Source organism: Ooceraea biroi, chromosome 13, assembly GCF_003672135.1.
Source record: "Ooceraea biroi isolate clonal line C1 chromosome 13, Obir_v5.4, whole genome shotgun sequence".
Lineage (NCBI taxonomy): Eukaryota > Metazoa > Arthropoda > Insecta > Hymenoptera > Formicidae > Ooceraea > Ooceraea biroi.
Window position 1 is genome coordinate 748,786 of NC_039518.1, and position 23,718 is coordinate 772,503.

General features: G+C 41.4%; 3 protein-coding genes across 4 annotated transcripts; 1 reads left to right on the forward strand and 2 right to left on the reverse strand.

Annotated features, from left to right (window-relative positions):
- Positions 1 to 1,151: 1,151 nt before the first annotated feature.
- LOC105287377 (ubiquitin-related modifier 1) lies at positions 1,152 to 9,410 on the reverse strand. 2 transcript variants are annotated; one of them, XM_026974549.1, is made up of 6 exons: positions 9,067 to 9,410; positions 8,917 to 8,981; positions 8,761 to 8,842; positions 4,747 to 4,795; positions 1,850 to 1,921; positions 1,152 to 1,743 (listed from the first exon to the last, which is right to left on the reverse strand). In XM_026974549.1, the coding sequence occupies exons 1-5, from the start codon at positions 9,108 to 9,110 to the stop codon at positions 1,853 to 1,855; spliced, it is 309 nt and encodes a 102-aa protein (XP_026830350.1). In that variant the 5' UTR covers positions 9,111 to 9,410; the 3' UTR covers positions 1,152 to 1,743; positions 1,850 to 1,852. The 2 variants fall into 2 exon arrangements, with proteins under 2 accessions (XP_026830350.1, XP_026830349.1); XM_026974548.1 differs by having other exon boundaries at positions 1,152 to 1,921; positions 9,067 to 9,407.
- Positions 8,761 to 21,568, forward strand: LOC105287211. The gene is made up of 6 exons (XM_026974546.1): positions 8,761 to 8,928; positions 12,873 to 13,240; positions 13,433 to 15,516; positions 19,482 to 20,264; positions 20,546 to 20,763; positions 20,942 to 21,568. The coding sequence occupies exons 1-6, from the start codon at positions 8,876 to 8,878 to the stop codon at positions 21,072 to 21,074; spliced, it is 3,639 nt and encodes a 1,212-aa protein (XP_026830347.1). The 5' UTR covers positions 8,761 to 8,875; the 3' UTR covers positions 21,075 to 21,568.
- LOC105287214 (endonuclease MutS2) lies at positions 21,558 to 22,414 on the reverse strand. The gene is made up of 3 exons (XM_026974547.1): positions 22,131 to 22,414; positions 21,902 to 22,051; positions 21,558 to 21,830 (listed from the first exon to the last, which is right to left on the reverse strand). Exons 1-3 carry the CDS (start codon positions 22,320 to 22,322, stop codon positions 21,642 to 21,644), a joined length of 531 nt encoding a protein of 176 aa, XP_026830348.1. The 5' UTR covers positions 22,323 to 22,414; the 3' UTR covers positions 21,558 to 21,641.
- Between the last annotated feature and the right edge of the window lie 1,304 nt (positions 22,415 to 23,718).

Genomic DNA, 23,718 nt, shown 5'->3' on the forward strand with positions numbered 1-23,718 from the left:
TTGCTACGGGCACGTACGAGCGCGTTACCCCTCCGAGCGTACGGCAAACACGCGCGTGAACGCGGCGCGTAGCACGTAATGCGTGCAATCCGTCCGCGTTGCACGCACGTATGACCGTATATAATATAGTGGATCCGCAGCATCCGTAATGTAATCACGGGTGACACAATTAATCACTGGACCATCCAACCCCGCCGGGCCATTAGCGATTGCGACACACTCGGGCTCTCGTTGATAGGCGGATGCGTTTCGCATGCTCGCGTACACGTGCGACGAGAGAATCGGAAAGTGCACGGAAGAGAGAGAAAGAGAGGGAGGAAAAGAGAGAGATGGATGCCGTTGCTCCTGGTCGTTCCCGATTGGCGCTCTCTCGTTAGGATCTTTTCCCCGATTTTCCGCGCAGCTCATGCGCGTGATTAATTGGTGCCATTGTGTAACGCTAGATTATTATACGGTGTAGAGGCGGCCCATCGATCCGGCATTCGCGACTGATTGGTTCCGATATCGCAAAATCTATTTCATAGACGCGCGCTCCGAACTACGAACTGGATAGACTAACGAGGCACAGCCTTGGTCCCCACGACTTGCATAAATGCGACCGCGCCTGCTTTAATTAGCCATTCACGTGCTCGAAAAAACGTGGAATACATGCAATTCTTGCGTTCATTATTGGAAATTTTTCGCTTACGTGATCACGCGCAAACATACGTTTACGTTAAAACTCAGAGAAATGATATGTCGTGTGATGAGAAACGAGAACTATACATATAACACACTGTGTGCGTTAAATTGTAAAGTTAAAAAGTTTAGAATGCTTTTTATACCTGCCAGGCATTCCTATCGAACGTATTTATCGGCGTAAAACGCAATTTGGCAATTTCTTGTGATAAAATTTTCCCATCGATTTTCCATCATCCGGCTCTTTCGCTTCAACGAGAGAGAAGCGCGCGTTACCGCGAGCTGTTACGCAATTGTGACGCAACGTACGTAAAGTTACTCGAGCCTGTAATATATGTAAGAGGCACGCATTGCTGTCAAATCGCACTCACAGTTGGGAAACTGGAAGGAGGATGCGTACGGTTGCAAAGGATAATGCGGCAATAGCGTTCCGCATCTTTTGGACTTGAAACGCTTGTAAATGAACGACAATGTTGACACAAAATATAATTTTATGAGTACAATAATTTCTGCAAATAACATCATACAAATCATGTTTTATTCGTCTACAAGTTTCTCAGTTTATCGAAAACAGACCGCTGCGCTTTTAATTAAATCGATCACACATTGGGTCGCGCGCAATTCTGATAAAAGTGATGTTCCAATAGCTCCACTTTATATATTACGCGCCATATACATACATGTTTTTTAGTGAAAACCAACAAGGGACGTATGCAATCCACGCGTGACGAAAAACAAAATCGGACTGTGTTCACGACCATTAATTGATGCAATCTAAAAATTTCGATTTTACGGCAAACCTGCTCACCTGTAATTCATAGACCACGATAATTTACAAATCAAATTTATATAGCAATTTACGTAACAGAGAACGGCGTGTGTAAACCAAACTTCAAAATCGGTTAAATCTAATAATGTTGAAAAATTACTGATATTTATTTTAATAGACGCAAAAAAGGAAATTTTTCTTTCTATAATCAATCATGATTTAAAACTGATTACAGACAGTATATCCTTGGAGAGAACACTTTATTCCCTCATGCCGCAGTCGATATGAAACGATCTCTGAAGCATACATAAAATTCTTTATATATACACTCCGAAAAGAGTCCACGACGTTTGAGTGGATCGCACTTTATCCCCGTCGATTTTCAATATTGGAAATTTGTACCTTCTATCCTCCGTGCAGAGTCGAGATGAAGAGCACTCTGTCCCGCGGGCACAGTTTATAATCGCCTTCACCCTGAAATTATATTCCTTATATCTCTGACCAATCGAACGGCGTAAAACATGACTGAAAACGCGGAAATACGGGACGAGGGAAATGGATAACTTCTTAAAAAGATATTTCATCTAACGTCTATGTCAATCCATGAATTTTTTCAGAAATTCGAAATCGGCTTTCCTTCAGATAAAAAAAAATGATTGCATGTTACCTCCTCGCAAAACATTTCATCGTTCAATTCTAAATTTAATAAATAAATAATCTTAATAAAAGTGTCCTTACGATTAATCGAATTAATTTTCAAATTAATGTTTTACTAAATTTTATTTTAAATCTGTGAAAATCAAGTTGTAAAGATCTTGCGATTTATTTACGTCTGAAAGCTCACTTTATAAAAATCTTCGGGTTGCAATCACTTATGACAGGAATGCAAGGATTAATCGCGAGGACTAATGATCCCTCGACCTTTAAGGAAAAATCCAATCTGAACTGATGAAAGAATCCATGAAGGCTGAAAGGAAATCCAACGAATCTGGGTCGTCCTACATACGTTTTCTGCCATCGAGTAAAGACAGGCTTTGACTTCACGGGGATTTCATCCTTGCTAACCACTCGCGCTCGTGCCTTTCAACATCCGCCCGCTATCGATGGCAAGCGTATCCATTACATCGACATGCGAGCACCGAAAAAGTTCAGCGCTCGACGAAGTTCGGCCAGAACGCTCGCGACTACGTTGCAGGGAGAAAAAGGTGCGGGTTGCAAAAGAAGCGGCGAAAGGCGAATGACATATAACGTATATATACCCCGCGCGCGCGCGCGCACATACACACATATACGTGCGCACATGTACGGGAGGATAAAAGAACCGAGCGAAAAGACGCGGAAACGCAAAAGCCGAAGCGCGCGCGGAGAAGCGACGGTATTATCATAATAATGGCCGGAGCCATCATCTCCCCGGTTTTCCGACGCACCCCGACGCTGCGGCATCTTCTCGCTCGAGCTATCCCTGTGAAGATCGCCTCTCTCTCTCGCTCTCTCCTTCTCTCTTTCTCTCTCGTCATAATAACCGCGCGGCGTGTACATTTACAAATTTAAAAAGATAATTCTCTCTCCGTGGGTGTGGCAAACCGAGGTCATTTGCGCCCTTTCAGCGTTCCGGAGCCGCTCCGTTATCCCGCACCCCATATTCGTAAGCGGCGGCGACGACGGTGGTCGACAGCCCGATTATGCCGTCTGTAAAAACCGGTCACGGGGTATCCCGTTTGTCACATGCCAGGAACAGCCGCGCGTCATCCGCCCCCACGGGCAGTGGAGGATGGGGCGAGTAGCGCGAGAGAAAAAATACCGACCGCAGGAGTGTCCGCCTCCTCCACTTACGTATTTCTTCGCACCGTTGAGAGTAATACGCCTAGTCGCCAACGCTTACAGCGTTCATTGGCGACAATTCAGCTTGTTGTCTTCTATTCCTTTTTTATTTCGAAATTCCGAACTGCACGAGCGCCATTTTTAACAAAATATTGGGTCGTCCGGAAAGTTCGTGCCGATTTTGAAGGAAAATTCAAAGGCAACATTTTTTTATGTCGATAAATATTTATTGACTTATGTATGCACCGTTTTGTTTCACAACCTTTGTCCATCTTTCACGCAACTGGAAGATTCCATTCTCCCAGAACTTCTTAGGTTTCTCGGCGAAAAACTCCTCAAGGTGGTTTTTTATGTCGATCAAAGAGTTGAAGTTCTTGCCGCTAAGAGAATTTTGCACAGACCTAAATAAGTGAAAGTCTGAAGGTGCAATGTCTGGTGAATACGGTGGGTGAGGTGGCACATCCCAGCCAAACTCCAACAATTTTTGTCGGGTAGTCAAAGAAACATGAGGTCTGGCATTGTCCTGATGGAACACGACGCCCTTCCTATTAGCTAATTCTGGACGTTTTTCCTGAATCGCTGTCTTTAATTCGTCCAGTTGCGAGCAGTACTTATCTGCATTTATCGTTTGGTTGTGTGGTAGGAGCTCATAATATAGGATTCCTTTCCAATCCCACCAGACACAGAGCATGACTTTTTTTGGATGAAGGCCGGCTTTCGGAGTGGTTAATGCTGGTTCATTTCGCTTACCCCAGGATCTTTTTCGTTCTACATTGTTGTAAATGATCCATTTTTCGTCACCCGTCACTAATTGCTTCAAAAATGGTACGTTTTCGTTGCGCTTGTACAGCGAGTCGCAGATGGAAATTCGATCCATTAAATTTTTTCGGCCAAATTATGCGGAACCCATACATCATAGCGACTTACGTAACCAAGCTTCACTACATGATCGTGGACAGTGGTTTTCGATATTTTCAGTATCTCTGCTAATTCACGTGTCGTGTAGCGCGGGTTATTCTCGATCAGTGTCTTGATTTGGTCATCATCAGTAGTAGAGGGTCTGCCCGAGCGTTCTTGGTCTTTAAGGTTAAAATCACCAGCTCTAAACTTAGCGAACCACTTACGTACGGTTCTTTCAGCTAAAGCGCCTTCTCCGTAAACAGAACATATCGAATTTGTTGCTTGTGAGGCATTTTTGCCTTTCCGGTAATAGAAAAGCATCAAGTGTCTAAAATGTTCTTTGTTTTCTTCCATCTTCAAAAGAGTACAAAACTGACACGAATCAATTTATCTCAAACAACTGTTTTCCTAAAGATGCGTTGAAATGTCACCTTTAAGCATATGTATATAAATCGTATGTTTTCAATAACATTGATATATTCACACATGTTCCAACGCCATCTATTAAAAATCGGCACGAACTTTCCGGACGACCCAATACATGAAGCGAATGAAATGGATACGAATGCGACACTTACGAGCAACTCCCAGTCGGCGTCGTTTACCAGCACCAGTATACCCGGCCGCCTAAACAAACGAAACAAACTTCTCAAATCGAGTTGCAATTCGCCGCTGTGGGCAACGTGCTGCGTATTAAAAACTTACGGACAGCAGTATTAGCGCGCCGTCTTCCCGAATTACGAAAAGTTAACGGAACAAACGCAAGAAACGAAGAGCGAGGCGAGATCCCGACCGCGATCTTTCGCGAAACGAATGAGAAATCACGTAATGGCGAATACCGGTGAAATTAAAATTTCGAATTGACGCGTCCCGATTGGTCGGTCAATAGATTACTAGACTCATGCACCATTGCGCTGATTCGTTTACACGAAATTACCAGTGAACACGACCGCAACTTTTGCAGCCAACTTCACGACGTTCGATTGTTTCGCACATACGCGTACTCGGACGCATTTCGATTTTTTTCTTAATTCGCGATATTTTATATGCTAACGTATCTTTTTCTGTTTCCTTGGATTTATATATCAAAACTGTTATATACAGTGCTGGCAAAAAGTTCCGGAACGGTTAAAAATCTTGGCAAATAATGATTTAGTGAAAAAATGTTTCAAACGAAAAGCATAGGGCTTAAAAAATCTATTAAATGATAATATCTATTTGACCTTGGTATGACCTTGGAAAGCCCGGTCATGGTCAACATAAAAATCTTAAATGGAAACCCCTATTTTTTATTACATATTCTTGTAGCTTAGCTCGAGAGCTTTTCGAAACGCTATAATAAATTTTTTTCTCTTACGTATTTTTGACTTATAAGGCTTGAAGGTTACACAGTACCGCCGGCATTAGAATTACTCAAGGTGTACCGCATGGAGGTTGCACAGTCGGATTTATACCTCTTTTGTGTGTGTGTGCGCGCGCGCGTGTGCGTGTGTGTGTAATGTCGTTGTTCGTACATACGAGTGTAAACTATTTTTGTGAAGTTAGTTTTATGAAGAACACACATACACACACTCAACACGCACGCGCGCACGCACACACATACTCCTATACGCACTCATACACGCACGCGCACACACGCACACTCGTACACGCACGCGCGCGCACAAAAGAGATGTAAATCCGACCGTGCAACCTCCACGCGGTACACCTTGGGTAATTCTACCGGCGCACAGTGGTCAAAACGACTGAAAACGTGGCCAAAATCCATTTAAAAAAAGTTTTTTTATCGTCATTACATTATTGTTTGTTAGTTCTAAGTCCGTACTAAATTTCTCTAACGTTATAATCCAAACAAATTTCATTTATGAGAGCTATAAATGTATAAAGTTCATTATCGTAAGTCTCTAATATGATTTTCGCCATAATCGGTGTCACAATTGTGATTTCATTCACGAAGTTATCACGTACCGGGTTATTAAATCTTTTCATCCTTGTTTTATTGTATCCTTTGTGCTTCTGATAACGCTGTTATTTATTCAATTTTCATTACAGTTAATAGAAATAAAATAAGATAGTGCTGTTGCGATGTAACACTAATGAAATATTGCGATTCAAAGTCCCCGTCGTGAGTCGGCGCGATAAATCAAACAGAATTTAAAATTTAATTATATATCAAAAGAAATAAGAAAAAGTTTCTCTGCGCCAAACTGCGCCGAAGTTTTTTCTCAAATGCTTCCCTGAAGACATATTTCAGTGCAACTTTTAAAATGGGACACCCTGTATATATAATTAATATTATATTAATTACATTGCATCAGAATTATGGGAAAATCACTAAATTGCAGTTATATATATGATTTAGAATAATTTGAGTATGTACAGAATTTCGACCAGGTTTTTGGTAATCTTGACCACTGTGCGGCGGTACTGTGTAACCTTCAAGCCTTATAAGGCAAAAAGTACGTAAGAGAAAAAAAATTTATTATAGCGTTTCGAAAAGCTCTCGAGCTAAGCTACAAGAATATGTAATAAAAAATAGGGGTTTCCATTTAAGATTTTTATGTTGACCATGACCGGGCTTTCCAAGGTCATACCAAGGTCAAATAGATATCATCATCTAATAGATTTTTTTAAGCCCTATGCTTTTTGTTTGAAACCTTTTTCCACTAAATCATTATTTTCCAAGATTTTTAACCGTTCCGGAACTTTTTGCCAGCACTGTATACAAATTGATATAAATCGAGAAAATACTTCGAAAAGACAACATGATAACCTAACGATATTAGCTAATCGCGGCCAGCCGTGATATTATTTCTAAAAACATATTGAACAATTCCTGCCGAGTATCTCGTTCAGTTTCGATAATAAGCATTAGAATAATTTCTATTCTTATCATTACCCATTCCGTTTGTCGACGATTGTCCGAAAACTGCGTTTTTCTCGTTTCCGGAAACTCTCGCGTAAACGACGTACTTAGCGCGTCCGCAAAAATGGCCGTCGAGAGTCGCGAGTACTTTATAAAATTATTTTAATTACGCGATTAATGCATACTACTGACATCTATGACCGTCAACAAACGACACACATACAATGTGCTATCGCAAGTACAATCGAATTCATTATTAAGGGGTTACATACCTCCATAGCGGTGAAAAATTGATATGTTTGGGGAATTTTTTTAGGGGGTATATCTGAAATAATAAAGTAAAATATGAATTGCATATGATTTACTGGTCCTTTAAGTGTAAAAAAATAATTAGTAATAAATTTTTGAATATTAATAAAATGAAGTTTTGTGGCATTAATTGGACCGCTTATAAAAAAATGTCCCCTCAGAGTCGGCATGATATCTTCTTGTAACATTGATGGATCTGACAAATGCAAGAAATTTCTTGTAAAGTAATGTTGTAGTTATAGTCTATCGAGCCAGATTTTTTAATTTCAAAAAAATAAACAATTTATGCCATGTCAAAGTTGAACTTCATGTTTTCATGAAAAATTTCGGTCTTTAATTGTTTATAAAAATTGTATTAAACACAATTGCAAAAAAATGGCTCGATAGACTATAGACAAAACGATTACGAAGATTTGAGAACAAAAAATTTTTTTAAATATTGAAAACTCTTCGAGTTATCGTGCCGACCGTGTCAAAAAACTGGTTTCGAGAAAAACGCGTTTAAAGTTTGAGAAGTAAAAATCGTGTAAATATTAATTTTTGTAGTGAGCTTACTCTCCCATTCCAATTTCATATTGCGTGCCTTCCTTCTCGATAATTTTTATATTTTGTACAGTTTTCTGTAATCTGTGGGCTGTTCGAGCTTCTTTGCGGTAGCCCGCGCCGCGGCCCGCCTCCTGACGCGCGGTCATATTTATTGTTATATCTTCGTTACGGATTGGAATTTTTCACTAATTCTTTTTTTATTATATTTTCAAAAGTATAAAGAATGAAAATCAGTAATAAAAAAAATCGATTGTTTGAAAATTCTGGAGGTATGTAACCCCTTAAAGCAATCAAAGTACAATACACCTGTTCGCAAAATTGCATTTATGATATATAATCGTGACACATTCGCGATATCTTTTCCCATCAACAACAATAAAAAAAAGTACAGCAGACGCAAATCACATTGTACATCTACAAGAATACAATCAAAACTTTAATTTAATTACCAAACGTGGTCGTCGATGCTCGACTGAAGCCAGCATCGCCATTTCTCGTGCAAGACGGGCAAAATCCGCGCGGAAATATTTGACCGAACAGAAAGAAACGAGGCGAGACGAACGAACAGCTCTCTCCGCTTTCGTCGCGGCCGCGGAACGTAAAGTCACTAGATATATCTAGTGACTTTAGCGGAACGGTACTGCTGCCGCCATCCGTGTGGCCGCGCGCGAACGAGAACGCCGCGGCACGCGGTCCGCCATCTTAATTTACATGACTATGATTCAGACTCGAATCCGGGCGTACGTGCAGCGTTTACGCGCGTGATAACGCATGCTCGCGACGCGAGTCGGCATCGTGATCGCGCACAGCGTGGTCGTCGCGACGTGAGCGTTCAACGCGGGAAGATACGTACGACGGAGGATACACTCACACCGTGTCGTCTTGCATGAAGAGTTCCGGTCGCTCCATCAAGAGGTTATCCCGTATCCAGAGCAGCAGTCGCCTCAAGGTCCCTGCGGCAGAACGCTAGTGAGACCGTTCGAAACATGAACCAAGATCGAACCACGTGTTCGCCGCGTATACTCACAGTCTTCCCCGGGTAAGTTCACATCGTGCCTCTTCTTCTTGTCGAACAACAATTCCGCCCCACCCCTGCGAACATACGACAGCGTGATTATTTACCCCGTGTCGTGTCGTCCGCTGCGTCGCGCGGCACTCGTTCCCCTCGCCGTCTTACCCGAACTCGATGGTCAGCGGAAGGCCGGTGACGCTCGCGGTCATTCTTGCTCGCCACGTGAGTCCAGAGGAAAGTCTCGATCGCCCTCGCGCGTTCTCCCCGCGCCGCGTGGTTACAGTCGGACTTCCGCGCACGTTGCAGCGTGCGTTCGCGGTTGCGGCAGTGATTGGCGCTCTCGACGCGGTGGCACGCGCCGCAACGACGCACCCGGCATTTTGCGTCAGCGCGGAGGAACGGGATCCGCGTGTCGCGCGACGGGATTCTCCGTGGTGTGCGTTATTAAGGGGAAGCTGGAGTTGCTAGTGAACTATTTTTTCACTATAGCGATGGTAATTGCAGTTTCGAAAATTCTCTTTATTGCTTGTGCAGAATAAAAAATCCTTTTCCAAAATTGAAATATAGATAGAAAGAAAGTCCGTTCTACAGGACTTTATATTCAAAATGGAAAAAGTTAGAAAAGACAAATGCAAGTTTTTAACTATTTTTTCACTATAGCGATGGTAATTGCAGTTTTGAAAATTCTCTTTATTGCTTGTGCAGAATAAAAAATCCTTTTCCAAAAATGAAATATAGATAGAAAGAAAGTCCGTTCTACAGGACTTTATATTCAAAATGGAAAAAAGTTAGAAAAGACAAACGCAAGTTTTTAACTTTTTTTACTATAGCGATGGTAATTGCAGTTTCGAAATTCTCCTTATTGCTTGTGCAGAATAAAAAATCCTTTTCCAAAATGAATATAGATAGAAAGAAAGTCGTCTACAGACTTTATATTCAAAATGGAAAAAAGTTAGAAAAGACAAACGCAAGTTTTTAACTTTTTTTCACTATAGCGATGGTAATTGCAGTTTCGAAAATTCTCCTTATTGCTTGTGCAGAATAAAAAATCCTTTTCCACAAATGAAGTATAGATAGAAAGAAAGTCCGCTCTACAGGACTTTATATTCAAAATGGAAAAAAGTTAGAAAAGACAAATGCAAGTTTTTAACTTTTTTTTCACTATAGCGATGGTAATTGCAGTTTTGAAAATTCTCTTTATTGCTTGTGCAGAATAAAAAATCCTTTTCCCCAAATGAAGTATAGATAGAAAGAAAGTCCGTTTTACAGGACCTTATATTCAAAATGGAAAAAGTTAGAAAAGACAAATGCAAGTTTTTAACTTTTTTTCACTATAGCGATGGTAATTGCAGTTTCGAAAATTCTCCTTATTGCTTGTGCAGAATAAAAAATCCTTTTCCCCAAATGAAGTATAGATAGAAAGAAAGCCAGCTCTACAGGACTTTATATTCAAAATGGAAAAAAGTTAGAAAAGACAAATGCAAGTTTTTAACTTTTTTTTCACTATAGCGATGGTAATTGCAGTTTTGAAAATTCTCTTTATTGCTTGTGCAGAATAAAAAATCCTTTTCCCCAAATGAAGTATAGATAGAAAGAAAGTCCGTTTTACAGGACTTTATATTCAAAATGGAAAAAAGTTAGAAAAGACAAATGCAAGTTTTTAACTATTTTTTCACTATAGCGATGGTAATTGCAGTTTCGAAAATTCTCTTTATTGCTTGTGCAGAATAAAAAATCCTTTTCCAAAAATGAAATATAGATAGAAAGAAAGTCCGTTCTACAGGACTTTATATTCAAAATGGAAAAAGTTAGAAAAGACAAATGCAAGTTTTTAACTATTTTTTCACTATAGCGATGGTAATTGCAGTTTCGAAAATTCTCTTTATTGCTTGTGCAGAATAAAAAATCCTTTTCCAAAAATGAAATATAGATAGAAAGAAAGTCCGTTCTACAGGACTTTATATTCAAAATGGAAAAAAGTTAGAAAAGACAAACGCAAGTTTTTAACTTTTTTTCACTATAGCGATGGTAATTGCAGTTTCGAAAATTCTCCTTATTGCTTGTGCAGAATAAAAAATCCTTTTCCAAAATGAATATAGATAGAAAGAAAGTCCGTCTACAGGACTTTATATTCAAAATGGAAAAAGTTAGAAAGACAAATGCAAGTTTTTAACTTTTTTTCACTATAGCGATGGTAATTGCAGTTTGAAAATTCTCTTATTGCTTGTGCAGAATAAAAAATCCTTTTCCAAAATGAAATATAGATAGAAAGAAAGTCCGTTCTACAGGACTTATATTCAAAATGGAAAAAGTTAGAAAAGACAAATGCAAGTTTTTAACTTTTTTTCACTATAGCGATGGTAATTGCAGTTTCGAAAATTCTCTTTATTGCTTGTGCAGAATAAAAAATCCTTTTCCAAAATTGAAATATAGATAGAAAGAAAGTCCGTTCTACAGGACTTTATATTCAAAATGGAAAAAGTTAGAAAAGACAAATGCAAGTTTTTAACTTTTTTTCACTATAGCGATGGTAATTGCAGTTTCGAAAATTCTCTTTATTGCTTGTGCAGAATAAAAAATCCTTTTCCAAAAATGAAATATAGATAGAAAGAAAGCCCGCTCTACAGGATTTTATATTCAAAATGGAAAAAGTTACAAAACACAAATGCAAGTTTTTAACTATTTTTTCACTATAGCGATGGTAATTGCAGTTTCGAAAATTCTCTTCATTGCTTGTGCAGAATAAAAAATCCTTTTCCCCAAATGAAGTATAGATAGAAAGAAAGCCCGCTCTACAGGACTTTATATTCAAAATGGAAAAAAGTTAGAAAAGACAAATGCAAGTTTTTAACTTTTTTTTCACTATAGCGATGGCAATTGCAGTTTCGAAAATTCTCTTTATTGCTTGTGCAGAATAAAAAATCCTTTTCCCCAAATGAAGTATAGATAGAAAGAAAGTCCGCTCTACAGGACTTTATATTCAAAATGGAAAAAAGTTAGAAAAGACAAATGCAAGTTTTTAACTTTTTTTTCACTATAGCGATGGTAATTGCAGTTTCGAAAATTCTCTTTATTGCTTGTGCAGAATAAAAAATCCTTTTCCCCAAATGAAGTATAGATAGAAAGAAAGTCGGCTCTACAGGACTTTATATTCAAAATGGAAAAAAGTTAGAAAAGACAAATGCAAGTTTTTAACTTTTTTCCATTTTGAATATAAAGTCCTGTAGAGCGGGCTTTCTTTCTATCTATACTTCATTTGTGGAAAAGGATTTTTTATTCTGCACAAGCAATAAAGAGAATTTTCGAAACTGCAATTACCATCGCTATAGTGAAAAAATAGTTCACTAGCAACTCCAGCTTCCCCTTAAGGCGGCATCGATCGTTGCGGTAAAACAAAATTAAAACCCGCTCTCGTGCGTGAAGGAGCTTCGGCGCGCATGCGCGCAAGTGGTAATAACCTCGGTGTTCGGCGCGTACGTGCGTTTGTATAATGAGTGAAGATTAACTCCGTGGAAGCAATGCGTCGCGTGATGCAGTGAGAGAGAGAGAGAAAGCGAGACATTAGCGGTCTCGAACTGCCGTAGGATCCCGATTAATCAGAGGAATTCATCACTGAAGTAACCGCCCGCGCTTTCTGTGTACCTGCGGACGACGTGCGGCAGGTCATTAATCTTGCAAGGATCGAGTGCCTCGAGGACGTCGGAAGAGCCCGCTCTGCCAGCGCGGAATACGAAACGAACGTACCACCGGCGGATCAACTCGCGGTTGCGAACGCACGTAGAGCGAACTTTCGCGCGATAATATGACAAGAAATATCACCGCGAGCGCTCCGTAATGGCGGCTGGTGAAAAAGTGGTTTTGGTCACGCGCCGCGTACGTTCGCCGAGCCGGCGAGAGTGCAGGCACGCTCGGGAGTAGACGTCGCCACGTTCCACGCGATCGTTGCTGATAAACCGGCGGTCTCTTCGCAGGTTCTCGCAGCCACCCGGGATGTCGGGGACCACGCACGCCGAGAACGACGTGGAGACAAAGACGATGGAGGACCCACCGAACGACTCGTGCAAGAGCGAGGCGAAACTGATGAACCAGACAGACGCGGCGTTGCTGGACGATGAGGAGATGCCGACGTACATTAGCATGTCCAGCACGTCGAGGCCCGATGATTCAGACGTCACCAGTGCCAAGCGGCCGGAGGACCTGTCCCAGGAAGTAGACGAAGACCGTAGCCGGAGTCCCAGCGATGATCAGGGAGCAAGCAGTGTGTACGTCCTGTCATCCGGTGAAGATACTGATCAACATCCGTACGAGGACGACGAGGATGAATACGGGGACAGCGATGGTAAGTTAATGGAGGAAACGTGGCAGAACGACAGAACTGCTCTTGCATGTGTGTCGATCAACTTTTCTCTCTATCCTTGTTCATTCGCTGAACTCGGGTGATGTTTCCGAACACAGCCTAGTGAGTAGCTGCATAATTTCTCTTCTAGGTTGGTAGTATTGTCATGACGCTGTGTTATCTTATGTTGCACAGATATGGAAAACTTGGAGCTTGACAACGAGTTCGACCCGGAGCATCCAAACAACATGAAGCATCTGATGGACGAGGACGACGACGACGAGGACGACGAGGATGAGGAGGAGGAGGAGGAGGAGGAGGCTCCTAGACAGATGCACGACGTTGATGATGACGATATTGATAATGATGACAATAAGGTGGACTACGTGGACATAAGGTCGGACGACTACATCTTGAACAGAAGATTGAAGAACCACGACAAAAGCAAGAGCCTTTCGCTTCAAGATCTAAATGAGTACACCGTTGTTAATTACAATGCCGCAGTGCAATATTCCAAACGCAGGCGCTCGCACATCTTAAGGCGGAATTACATGAACATTCCACAAAATGCTGTGATGTACTCCGTTTTAAATAAGAAGCCACCGCCAAAGTATCATCACGTGCAGAGCAAAGTCAAGCTTTACATCAAAAGTATCAAAGAGCAAAATCGACGCTCGATGGAGAGGAACATGAAACACCAGGAAAATGGACTCCACGATAACATGGATAACGTGGGTAGGAGTAATTCCGATCACAAGAACAGCGAGACCAAGGGGGCGAAACCTGCAATGGCGAACAAGACGATAAAGGATTATGCGGAGAGGACCATCAAGGAGTTGGAAATCGCGGAGGCGTGCGACAAGGACAGAGCAACTTACAACGTCGCGCCGATAATGCTGAACGGTCAAGACAGTAAGAATGTTTTGGAATCGATACACGAGGAAGCTACCCAGCACGAGATACGGATAAGCGTGCCCTTCGCACCTGCGCAGAACAAGGACACGGCGAACGTTGCCGACAGTATGAAAACCGACCGCGCTATTGGACAAGGGCGCGCTCAAGCCGAGATGTACGCTGCGGAGCCGATGGACGTGTCCGACGCGGATAATAACGACACTTGCACCCTAAGGATCGAAAATATCAAGAGCATCGGCACGATGGACGACGAAACGAAAAGCAACGAGCACGCGGTGTCCGATAGGGCGACCGAGGAGTTTAACAAGACGAGCTGCGACGCGTTCGAAGTCGCCGCACTGAGGGAGCAACTGAGTAAGAAGACCGTACAGTACAACGATTTGCTCGATGCGTATCAGAAACAACTCACGGAGAACTTCAGGATGAAGGAGGAGCTGGACGAGCTGAGGAAATCTCTGGCCAAGTACGAGCCGCGGGAGCAGAAAGTCGCGGCGATTCAGACGGACGTCGTCGAGCCCGCGCCTGACGAACGCAACGATCAGGAGGCCAAGCCCGACACGGACGCGAAGCAGTCCAACAAGATATTAGGTAACAGTGTCGCGTCGACGTTGAGCTCCATAGGAGAATGGAGCGACAGCGCCTGCAATCTATCGATCTCGATGAAGCCACCTGAAGCAGTGAAAACGCTGCACTCCGACGACAGTATGCTGCTGACCGATGGTACGCCAGGGAAGACGGCGCGTCCGCTGTCCCGCGCGTTTCTCACCTCCTCCCGAATCTTGCAAACCCTCGCGAGCATCACGCAAGGGAAAGCGAAGCCGGAGAGTCCGCTCGTGCAAAGTTCGAAGAAGCGATTAAACGAGGAGAACGCGTCGACGGAAATCGACGACGGCAGCTACTACCAGAGTCAGCCCTCCAGCTCGAAGAAGAGGAAGATCGCGGACATCCTTGGCCCATCCAGTTTTCTACAGTCGCTCAAGGCTTCTCAAGTTACTGCCGGGTCACTGCAATCGAGGCTGAACGAGTCGTCCAACGTGGAATCCAAGTTCAAGTTTGATTCCGTAAATGATTCTGTAAGTGGAAAGGTCGAGTCACAGGAAGATGGCGTCAAGGCGGGCCACTCGGAAACGGCGGAAAATAAAACGGAGAACGCCGATGACGCGGAGGATAACATGAAGTGCTTTGTCTACCACGAGGACGAGAACAGTAAGAACCGTAGTTTCCTGATACTGGCGGAAGAGACTGAGAAGGATAAAACTGTTAGTGGAAAGGGACGCATTCGTGAGTGTGGTCCGTACTTACTTGGCAACGTCGAAGTGAGAATGTCGGAAATAAATGGGACTATCAACATTTGGGGTAAAGAGGTAAGTGATCTATTGGGTTGTTCGGAAAGTTATTTCGTTTTTTCAAGGAAAAATGAAAGGCGGTTTTTTCATATTTAGAATACATTTTATTCAGTGATGTATTGGCCATTTTGTTCCACTACCTTTCGCCATCCTTCTGGCAACTTTAAGATTCCACGCTCATAGAAGTCCTTCTCCTTATTGACAAAAAATTGAAGCAAGTGATTTTTGACGCCTTCATTTGAATCGAAGTTTACATTGTTCAAAGAATTTTGTAGAGACCGGAGCAAATGGTAATCGGATGGTGCCAGATCAGGAGAGTATGGTGGGTGTGGTAGCACATCCCATCCAAGCTGTAAAAGCTTCTGGCGAGTGACCAAACTTGTGTGTGGTCTGGCATTGTCGTGATGGAATGCGACACCTTTCCTATTCGCCAATTCTGGTCGCTTCTGCTTGATGGCAGCATCCAATTCATCCAGCTGACGACAATACACTTTCGAATCAATCGTCTGGTTGCTTGGTAGTAGCTCGAAAAATACGATTCCCTTCCAATCCCACCATACAGAAAGCATGGTCTTCTTTTGATGAATATCTGCCTTGGATGTCGATTGAGCAGGTTCATCTTGCCTGGACCATGATCGTTTTCGCTTAACATTGTTGTAAACAATCCATTTTTCATCTCCAGTTATGATTCGCTTCAAAAATGGTTCATTTTCTTCACGTTTCAACGATGAATCGCAGATGGTAATGCGTCGAATCGAGTCAATTTCCTTTAAATTGTGTGGAACCCGAATATCGAGCTTTGAAACGAATCCAAGGCGTTTCAAATGATCGTAAACGGTCGAATTCGATAAATTTAACTTTTCAGCAATTTCGCGTGTTGTTATGCGACGGTTTGCATCCACCAGAGCTTTATTTTCTCGTCATCAGCTTTAATTGGCCGACCTGAACGTGGTGCATCTTTCAAATCGAAATTTCCAGTACGAAATTTCGAAAACCAATTCTGACACTGACGTTCACTCAATACATCTTCTCCGTACACGGCACACAATTTTGTTCTCGCTTGCACTGCATTTTTACCCTTTCGGTAGTAAAAAAGCAAAATATTACGAAAATGCTCACTTTGATTTTCCATGTTTGATGTGATGCCAAACAAAAATTACTTGACAGATCGCAACACAATAAGATACTAAATGACGTCTGAAATGTCAGTTGTCAAAATATAAAACGAATTTGCCGCTTAGAGTAAGGTTAAGTATCGAGGAACGCGACTAACGACATCTCTTTGTGAAAAACGAAATTACTTTCCGACCAACCCAATATATATATATTGGGTTGTTCGGAAAGTTATTTCGTTTTTTCAAGGAGAAATGAAAGGCGGTTTTTTCATATTTAGAATACATTTTATTCAGTGATGTATTGGCCATTTTGTTCCACTACCTTTCGCCATCCTTCTGGCAACTTTAAGATTCCACTCTCATAGAAGTCCTTCTCCTTATTGACAAAAAATTGAAGCAAGTGATTTTTGACGCCTTCATTTGAATCGAAGTTTACATTGTTCAAAGAATTTTGTAGAGACCGGAGCAAATGGTAATCGGATGGTGCCAGATCAGGAGAGTATGGTGAGTGTGGTAGCACATCCCATCCAAGCTGTAAAAGCTTCTGGCGAGTGACCAAACTTGTGTGTGGTCTGGCATTGTCGTGATGGAATGCGACACCTTTCCTATTCGCCAATTCTGGTCGCTTCTGCTTGATGGCAGCATCCAATTCATCCAGCTGACGACAATACACTTTCGAATCAATCGTCTGGTTGCTTGGTAGTAGCTCGAAAAATACGATTCCCTTCCAATCCCACCATACAGAAAGCATGGTCTTCTTTTGATGAATATCTGCCTTGGATGTCGATTGAGCAGGTTCATCTTGCCTGGACCATGATCGTTTTCGCTTAACATTGTTGTAAACAATCCATTTTTCATCTCCAGTTATGATTCGCTTCAAAAATGGTTCATTTTCTTCACGTTTCAACGATGAATCGCAGATGGTAATGCGTCGAATCGAGTCAATTTCCTTTAAATTGTGTGGAACCCGAATATCGAGCTTTGAAACGAATCCAAGGCGTTTCAAATGATCGTAAACGGTCGAATTCGATAAATTTAACTTTTCAGCAATTTCGCGTGTTGTTATGCGACGGTTTGCATCCACCAGAGCTTTATTTTCTCGTCATCAGCTTTAATTGGCCGACCTGAACGTGGTGCATCTTTCAAATCGAAATTTCCAGTACGAAATTTCGAAAACCAATTCTGACACTGACGTTCACTCAATACATCTTCTCCGTACACGGCACACAATTTTGTTCTCGCTTGCACTGCATTTTTACCCTTTCGGTAGTAAAAAAGCAAAATATTACGAAAATGCTCACTTTGATTTTCCATGTTTGATGTGATGCCAAACAAAAATTACTTGACAGATCGCAACACAATAAGATACTAAATGACGTCTGAAATGTCAGTTGTCAAAATATAAAACGAATTTGCCGCTTAGAGTAAGGTTAAGTATCGAGGAACGCGACTAACGACATCTCTTTGTGAAAAACGAAATTACTTTCCGACCAACCCAATATATATATATTGGGTTGTTCGGAAAGTTATTTCGTTTTTTCAAGGAGAAATGAAAGGCGGTTTTTTCATATTTAGAATACATTTTATTCAGTGATGTATTGGCCATTTTGTTCCACTACCTTTCGCCATCCTTTTGGCAACTTTAAGATTCCACGCTCATAGAAGTCCTTCTCCTTATTGACAAAAAATTGAAGCAAGTGATTTTTGACGCCTTCATTTGAATCGAAGTTTACATTGTTCAAAGAATTTTGTAGAGACCGGAGCAAATGGTAATCGGATGGTGCCAGATCAGGAGAGTATGGTGGGTGTGGTAGCACATCCCATCCAAGCTGTAAAAGCTTCTGGCGAGTGACCAAACTTGTGTGTGGTCTGGCATTGTCGTGATGGAATGCGACACCTTTCCTATTCGCCAATTCTGGTCGCTTCTGCTTGATGGCAGCATCCAATTCATCCAGCTGACGACAATACACTTTCGAATCAATCGTCTGGTTGCTTGGTAGTAGCTCGAAAAATACGATTCCCTTCCAATCCCACCATACAGAAAGCATGGTCTTCTTTTGATGAATATCTGCCTTGGATGTCGATTGAGCAGGTTCATCTTGCCTGGACCATGATCGTTTTCGCTTAACATTGTTGTAAACAATCCATTTTTCATCTCCAGTTATGATTCGCTTCAAAAATGGTTCATTTTCTTCACGTTTCAACGATGAATCGCAGATGGTAATGCGTCGAATCGAGTCAATTTCCTTTAAATTGTGTGGAACCCGAATATCGAGCTTTGAAACGAATCCAAGGCGTTTCAAATGATCGTAAACGGTCGAATTCGATAAATTTAACTTTTCAGCAATTTCGCGTGTTGTTATGCGACGGTTTGCATCCACCAGAGCTTTATTTTCTCGTCATCAGCTTTAATTGGCCGACCTGAACGTGGTGCATCTTTCAAATCGAAATTTCCAGTACGAAATTTCGAAAACCAATTCTGACACTGACGTTCACTCAATACATCTTCTCCGTACACGGCACACAATTTTGTTCTCGCTTGCACTGCATTTTTACCCTTTCGGTAGTAAAAAAGCAAAATATTACGAAAATGCTCACTTTGATTTTCCATGTTTGATGTGATGCCAAACAAAAATTACTTGACAGATCGCAACACAATAAGATACTAAATGACGTCTGAAATGTCAGTTGTCAAAATATAAAACGAATTTGCCGCTTAGAGTAAGGTTAAGTATCGAGGAACGCGACTAACGACATCTCTTTGTGAAAAACGAAATTACTTTCCGAACAACCCAATATTTAAATTAATAATAATCGTAAAACCGAGAGATGCTCTTGTAAAATTAATTAAACTATATTCCTTCTCAGATCAGCCAAGAGTCGACAGCTGAGACCGAGAACGAGATGGACACGTCGAAAACGAAAACTGATAAAAAACACCATAGCTGGCAGAAGAGCACACCGCACACTAGATTTAATGGCAGTAATTTAGTGTGTTCGACGGGCAAAAAGCTGAAAACCCCATCGAGATTCGAGCTGTCCTCGGTTGCATCCAACCTTTCGTGTCCACGTACGTCTTCGTCCAGCAATATCGCGAGACCGTCTTGTTCGACGGACAGAACACCCATGGAAGATTTGTTGTACGGTTCAAGAGCGTGCGTTTCCTCCTGCGAAGCCTGTGATTCCACGAGACATTCTAAAGAATGGTTGAAGCACAGACGGGTACAGGAAAAATTACATTCCTGCTGCACTCGTAACGTGGACGTGGAGCAGAAGTGTAATTGCTTCCTGCACAAGGAAAAACAAAAGTTCGAAGATAATTGTAACTGTAATAGCAAAGAGAGATCGAGCACGAAGAAGCATCGTAGTTTTTCGAGACATTTCGAGTGCAACAGGCATTTGCACGAGAGCGTCGCGAATCCTGCCGCGGAGGACAGTGAGCCCGCGTGCAGATGTCACACGACGTGTCACTCGCCGCATGATCCAGGAGAAGGTTGTCAGGACAGTCACAGGTGTAAGAGAGAGGATTACACGTGCGAGCCACTAGCAAGTACAGATCGGGAAGTCGCCGAATCGTGCAGTCACCATTCTTCAAACGTACACGAGGAGGAGCCGTTAATAACGCAAAAACACTATAGCGAGACACCAGAGGTACGAATAATTCCGTCTCGACAAATTATTACTTTACTATTGACCACTAGCGGATCCTGATGTCGATAATGGGGGGAGGGGGGTTGACAAACTTATTTAGTTCAATATTTTTCTAGTATTTTATTTTTGATAAATTTCTCCAAACCAATTCAGCAAACCTGATTTCTTTATTTGGAAGGGGGGGGGGTTCACCCGAAAACCACCCCCCGGGATCCGCCAGTGCTGACTATTTCACAAACTCTCACGACTACAACGATTTTCTTTCTTGTATTTTTCCACAGGCGAGGCGACGAAGATTAAGTGGCAGGAGAGTGCGAGGAATCTTAATGGACTTCCTGCGGGGATGCGGAGATTGCTATAGTCCTAACGCATCTAGTAATAGCAAAGGCTGTGTACACAAGAAGAACTCCTGTTTAACGACCTGTGGCCCACAAATCAAAATTACGCCATGCGCATCTCCGGAACCAACATGTTCGAATCCAGGACAGTCCGTTGGCAGGTACGCCCGCGATCGTGCAGTATAATCCAAAGTCGCGCGAATATGTTTCAATATTTTGTAACTAAAAAAGAAATACAGTAAATGAAAGTGGTTTGATGAGACTTTTCGTACGTTGATGCCGTGGATTATATTTCTCACTCGGTATAAAACATTCACGATTTTTGATACTTGTTCTCAGATGCTGCCATGCTTACGCGCAGCGCATTGAATCTCAGCTAGAGGAGTTTCGAGTGGAAATGGAGAGAGTGCGGTCACGTTCAGACGCTATCCTCAATATGCTCAATATGCTTCACTCGGTGGACATGAACTAACGGAATCCATGTAAATGTCAACTATTCCTTCATCACGTGTACATATATATTATATTTCTATCGTCTTAGTTTTTTGTTTAGACTTCTTCGCTACTATTATATTCTTATGTTCTCCTACTTTATAATAAATAACAGACTATATATACACACACGTATATAGTCGATTTGTTAAATAAAATATATAGGCGTAACGAAGAGAAAAAGTATGTTCCGATATGACGACAGATATGCATATCCGACAACTAATTCTTATTAAAGTTTTTGTTGCAAATTCTCGCGCTACGTACATTTATGGTATCTTTTATGATTTTTCAGATTGTCCACAAATTAAATAACCGTAGTAGTAAATTAAGTATCGCCATGTAGTTATACGTAAATTTTATATTTTACGTACCATTTATGGTTTGTTGTAAGTGGATGTAACGATTACTTTTATCGATCAGTTTTGTCGGTTGTACCATTTGCAGTGTAAATGCAAAGTGCTGATCAAGTAATACACTTTTATTTCTCGTTGTGTTGAACAAAAATGCGCTGTTGCACTGTTATCACTGAAAGGTAGTACACATTTTAATAGTTGCAATCGCAAGAATCGTTCGCTGGCAGAGCGCCCGCCGGTGTTTCCCCTTGGCCAAGGAAAATATTGCTGTACGAGGTTTTCAGGTAGTTCACGTGGCCTTGTAAGGATTTTATGCGGCCTTGCGCGTGTTTGAACGCCTCGTCCAAATTGTTTATCTGACCCTGCATCTTCTGCCTGATCTGCATACGTTAACGTACCGTAAATGCGTCTGTGCTTATTGAAATTTCCACGTTGCATTCATGGTTATTACCTCGTCTCTGTCACGCTGAGCAGCTCGCGCTGTCGCCTTGCACTGCGCCAATTGCCTCTCCATTTCAGCGATCTGGCCTTGCATCGATCTCCGCATGGTCTCGCATCGCTCCTTCGTCCGCGCTACTTGACGAGCGGAATCCTCCCGTATCTTAAAAGGCAACGGGGCCTTTAGAGACACACGCGAGAAATTTTGTCGCGAAGCAGTCCCGAGAGTGAGTGAGCTGTACCTGCTCCAACATCGACGACAACTGCGTATTCTCGTGCATCTTCTCATAGATGCGCTTCTGCTGTTGCGTCGCGTGCTCCTCGTATCGCGCCAGCGTGTTCTTCATCCTCTCATTTTCGTGTCGCAGCTCGCTGCACTTCCTGTCCACTTCCTCGAACTTGCCTCTTCCGTCCTGCAAAGCAAGAAATTCCATTATTTTTTCGTGCTTATTCACACCCTCAGAAAGGATTTCTGATAACAAGACGAAAAATATTCTTGACTAATTCAATCGTATTACAAGTATAAAATATATGAAAATAAAACAATTTTTAATTTAAATCAGTAATTTCTATTCTTCTTTCTCGAATTAAATAAGATTGTCTTACTGTCTTGAGACAAGAGTAACATGTACACATTTATGCTTATAATTTCTTGTATGTAGAATAATTTGATATTAGCGCCACTTTATAGTAGGCTTTGTCGATGTCGACGCATCATTTTCTCACAGTCGCTCGTCGACTCGGCGCCGTCCTTTATTCGGATAAAACGGCTAATATTTATGTGTTGCAATCGAAAATCGGGAAAGTGTTTTTGTTATTTACAATGAATAAGTGCAATACTCTACAAGAAATATTAAAAGATATGGAAATGTAAGTAAGTATATACAATATACTTACTTGAGAAATAAGATTCGAGATAAGACATTTCCATATCTTTTGCACTTATTCATTGTAAATAACAGAAACACTTCCCGATTTTCGATTGCAACACATAAATATTGGCCGTTTTGTGCAGATTCTACAAATTCTCTTAGAAGAATAGAATAAGATGTCTTTTAGATCTCACAATATTCTTAAATCAAGAATATTTTGAACCTGCTACAAATTTGTATCTAAATCCTTCTGAGAAAATTAATGAGATAGCACCGAGATTATTTGAATCTAGATTTTCGAATTTTCTATTCAAGATTAAAATATGCTTCTTTTCAATAATAAATATGATTGTCGCTATAGCGATCTTATTTTATGATAGATTAAAGAGTAATAGCATTAAGTCGAGAAATCTTTTCTGTGGGTGTAGCGAGAGGGTTGACAATCGTCGTGTACCAGTTATAAAAGACACTGGTCACGTAATCGCGTAAACTATGTCTAAACAAAACAGGAGGACAAAACAGTTTAATCAAACAAGCTTGGAGTTATGATCGATGCCAATGGTAAGTATGAAAATGGAAGGCCAAGTGATAATCAATGATTACATCGCGATTAATCCGTGCACCCTCAGAAAGGATTTCTGATAACAAGACGAAAAATATTCTTGACTAATTCAATCGTATTACAAGTATAAAATATATGAAAATAAAACAATTTTTAATTTAAATCAGTAATTTCTATTCTTCTCTCTCGAATTAAATAAGATTGTCTTACTGTCTTGAGACAAGAGTAACATATACAAATTTATGCTTATATATTCTTGTATGTAGAATAATTTGATATTAGCGCCACTTTATAGTAGGCTTTGTCGATGTCGACGCATCATTTTCTCACAGTCGCTCGTCGACTCGGCGCCGTCCTTTATTCGGATAAAACGGCTAATATTTATGTGTTGCAATC

Excerpts from the sequence above, each read along its gene's own strand:
- LOC105287377 (XM_026974549.1), bottom strand. The coding sequence starts at position 9,110 with ATGACCGCGAGCGTCACCGGCCTTCCGCTGACCATCGAGTTCGG. Across the intron at positions 4,796-8,760 it reads TTCATGCAAGACGACACGGT|GCGGCCGGGTATACTGGTGC; the intron begins GTGAGTGTATCC and ends TCGTTTGTTTAG. Across the intron at positions 1,922-4,746 it reads ACGCCGACTGGGAGTTGCTC|GGTGAAGGCGATTATAAACT; the intron begins GTAAGTGTCGCA and ends ATATAATTTCAG.
- LOC105287214 (XM_026974547.1), bottom strand. The coding sequence starts at position 22,322 with ATGGAATTTCTTGCTTTGCAGGACGGAAGAGGCAAGTTCGAGGAAGTG. Across the intron at positions 22,052-22,130 it reads TGTCGTCGATGTTGGAGCAG|ATACGGGAGGATTCCGCTCG; the intron begins GTACAGCTCACT and ends TTGCCTTTTAAG. Across the intron at positions 21,831-21,901 it reads CTCAGCGTGACAGAGACGAG|ATCAGGCAGAAGATGCAGGG; the intron begins GTAATAACCATG and ends TAACGTATGCAG.
- LOC105287211 (XM_026974546.1), top strand. The coding sequence starts at position 8,876 with ATGAACCAAGATCGAACCACGTGTTCGCCGCGTATACTCACAGTCTTC. Across the intron at positions 15,517-19,481 it reads TCAACATTTGGGGTAAAGAG|ATCAGCCAAGAGTCGACAGC; the intron begins GTAAGTGATCTA and ends ATTCCTTCTCAG. Across the intron at positions 20,764-20,941 it reads CCAGGACAGTCCGTTGGCAG|ATGCTGCCATGCTTACGCGC; the intron begins GTACGCCCGCGA and ends ACTTGTTCTCAG.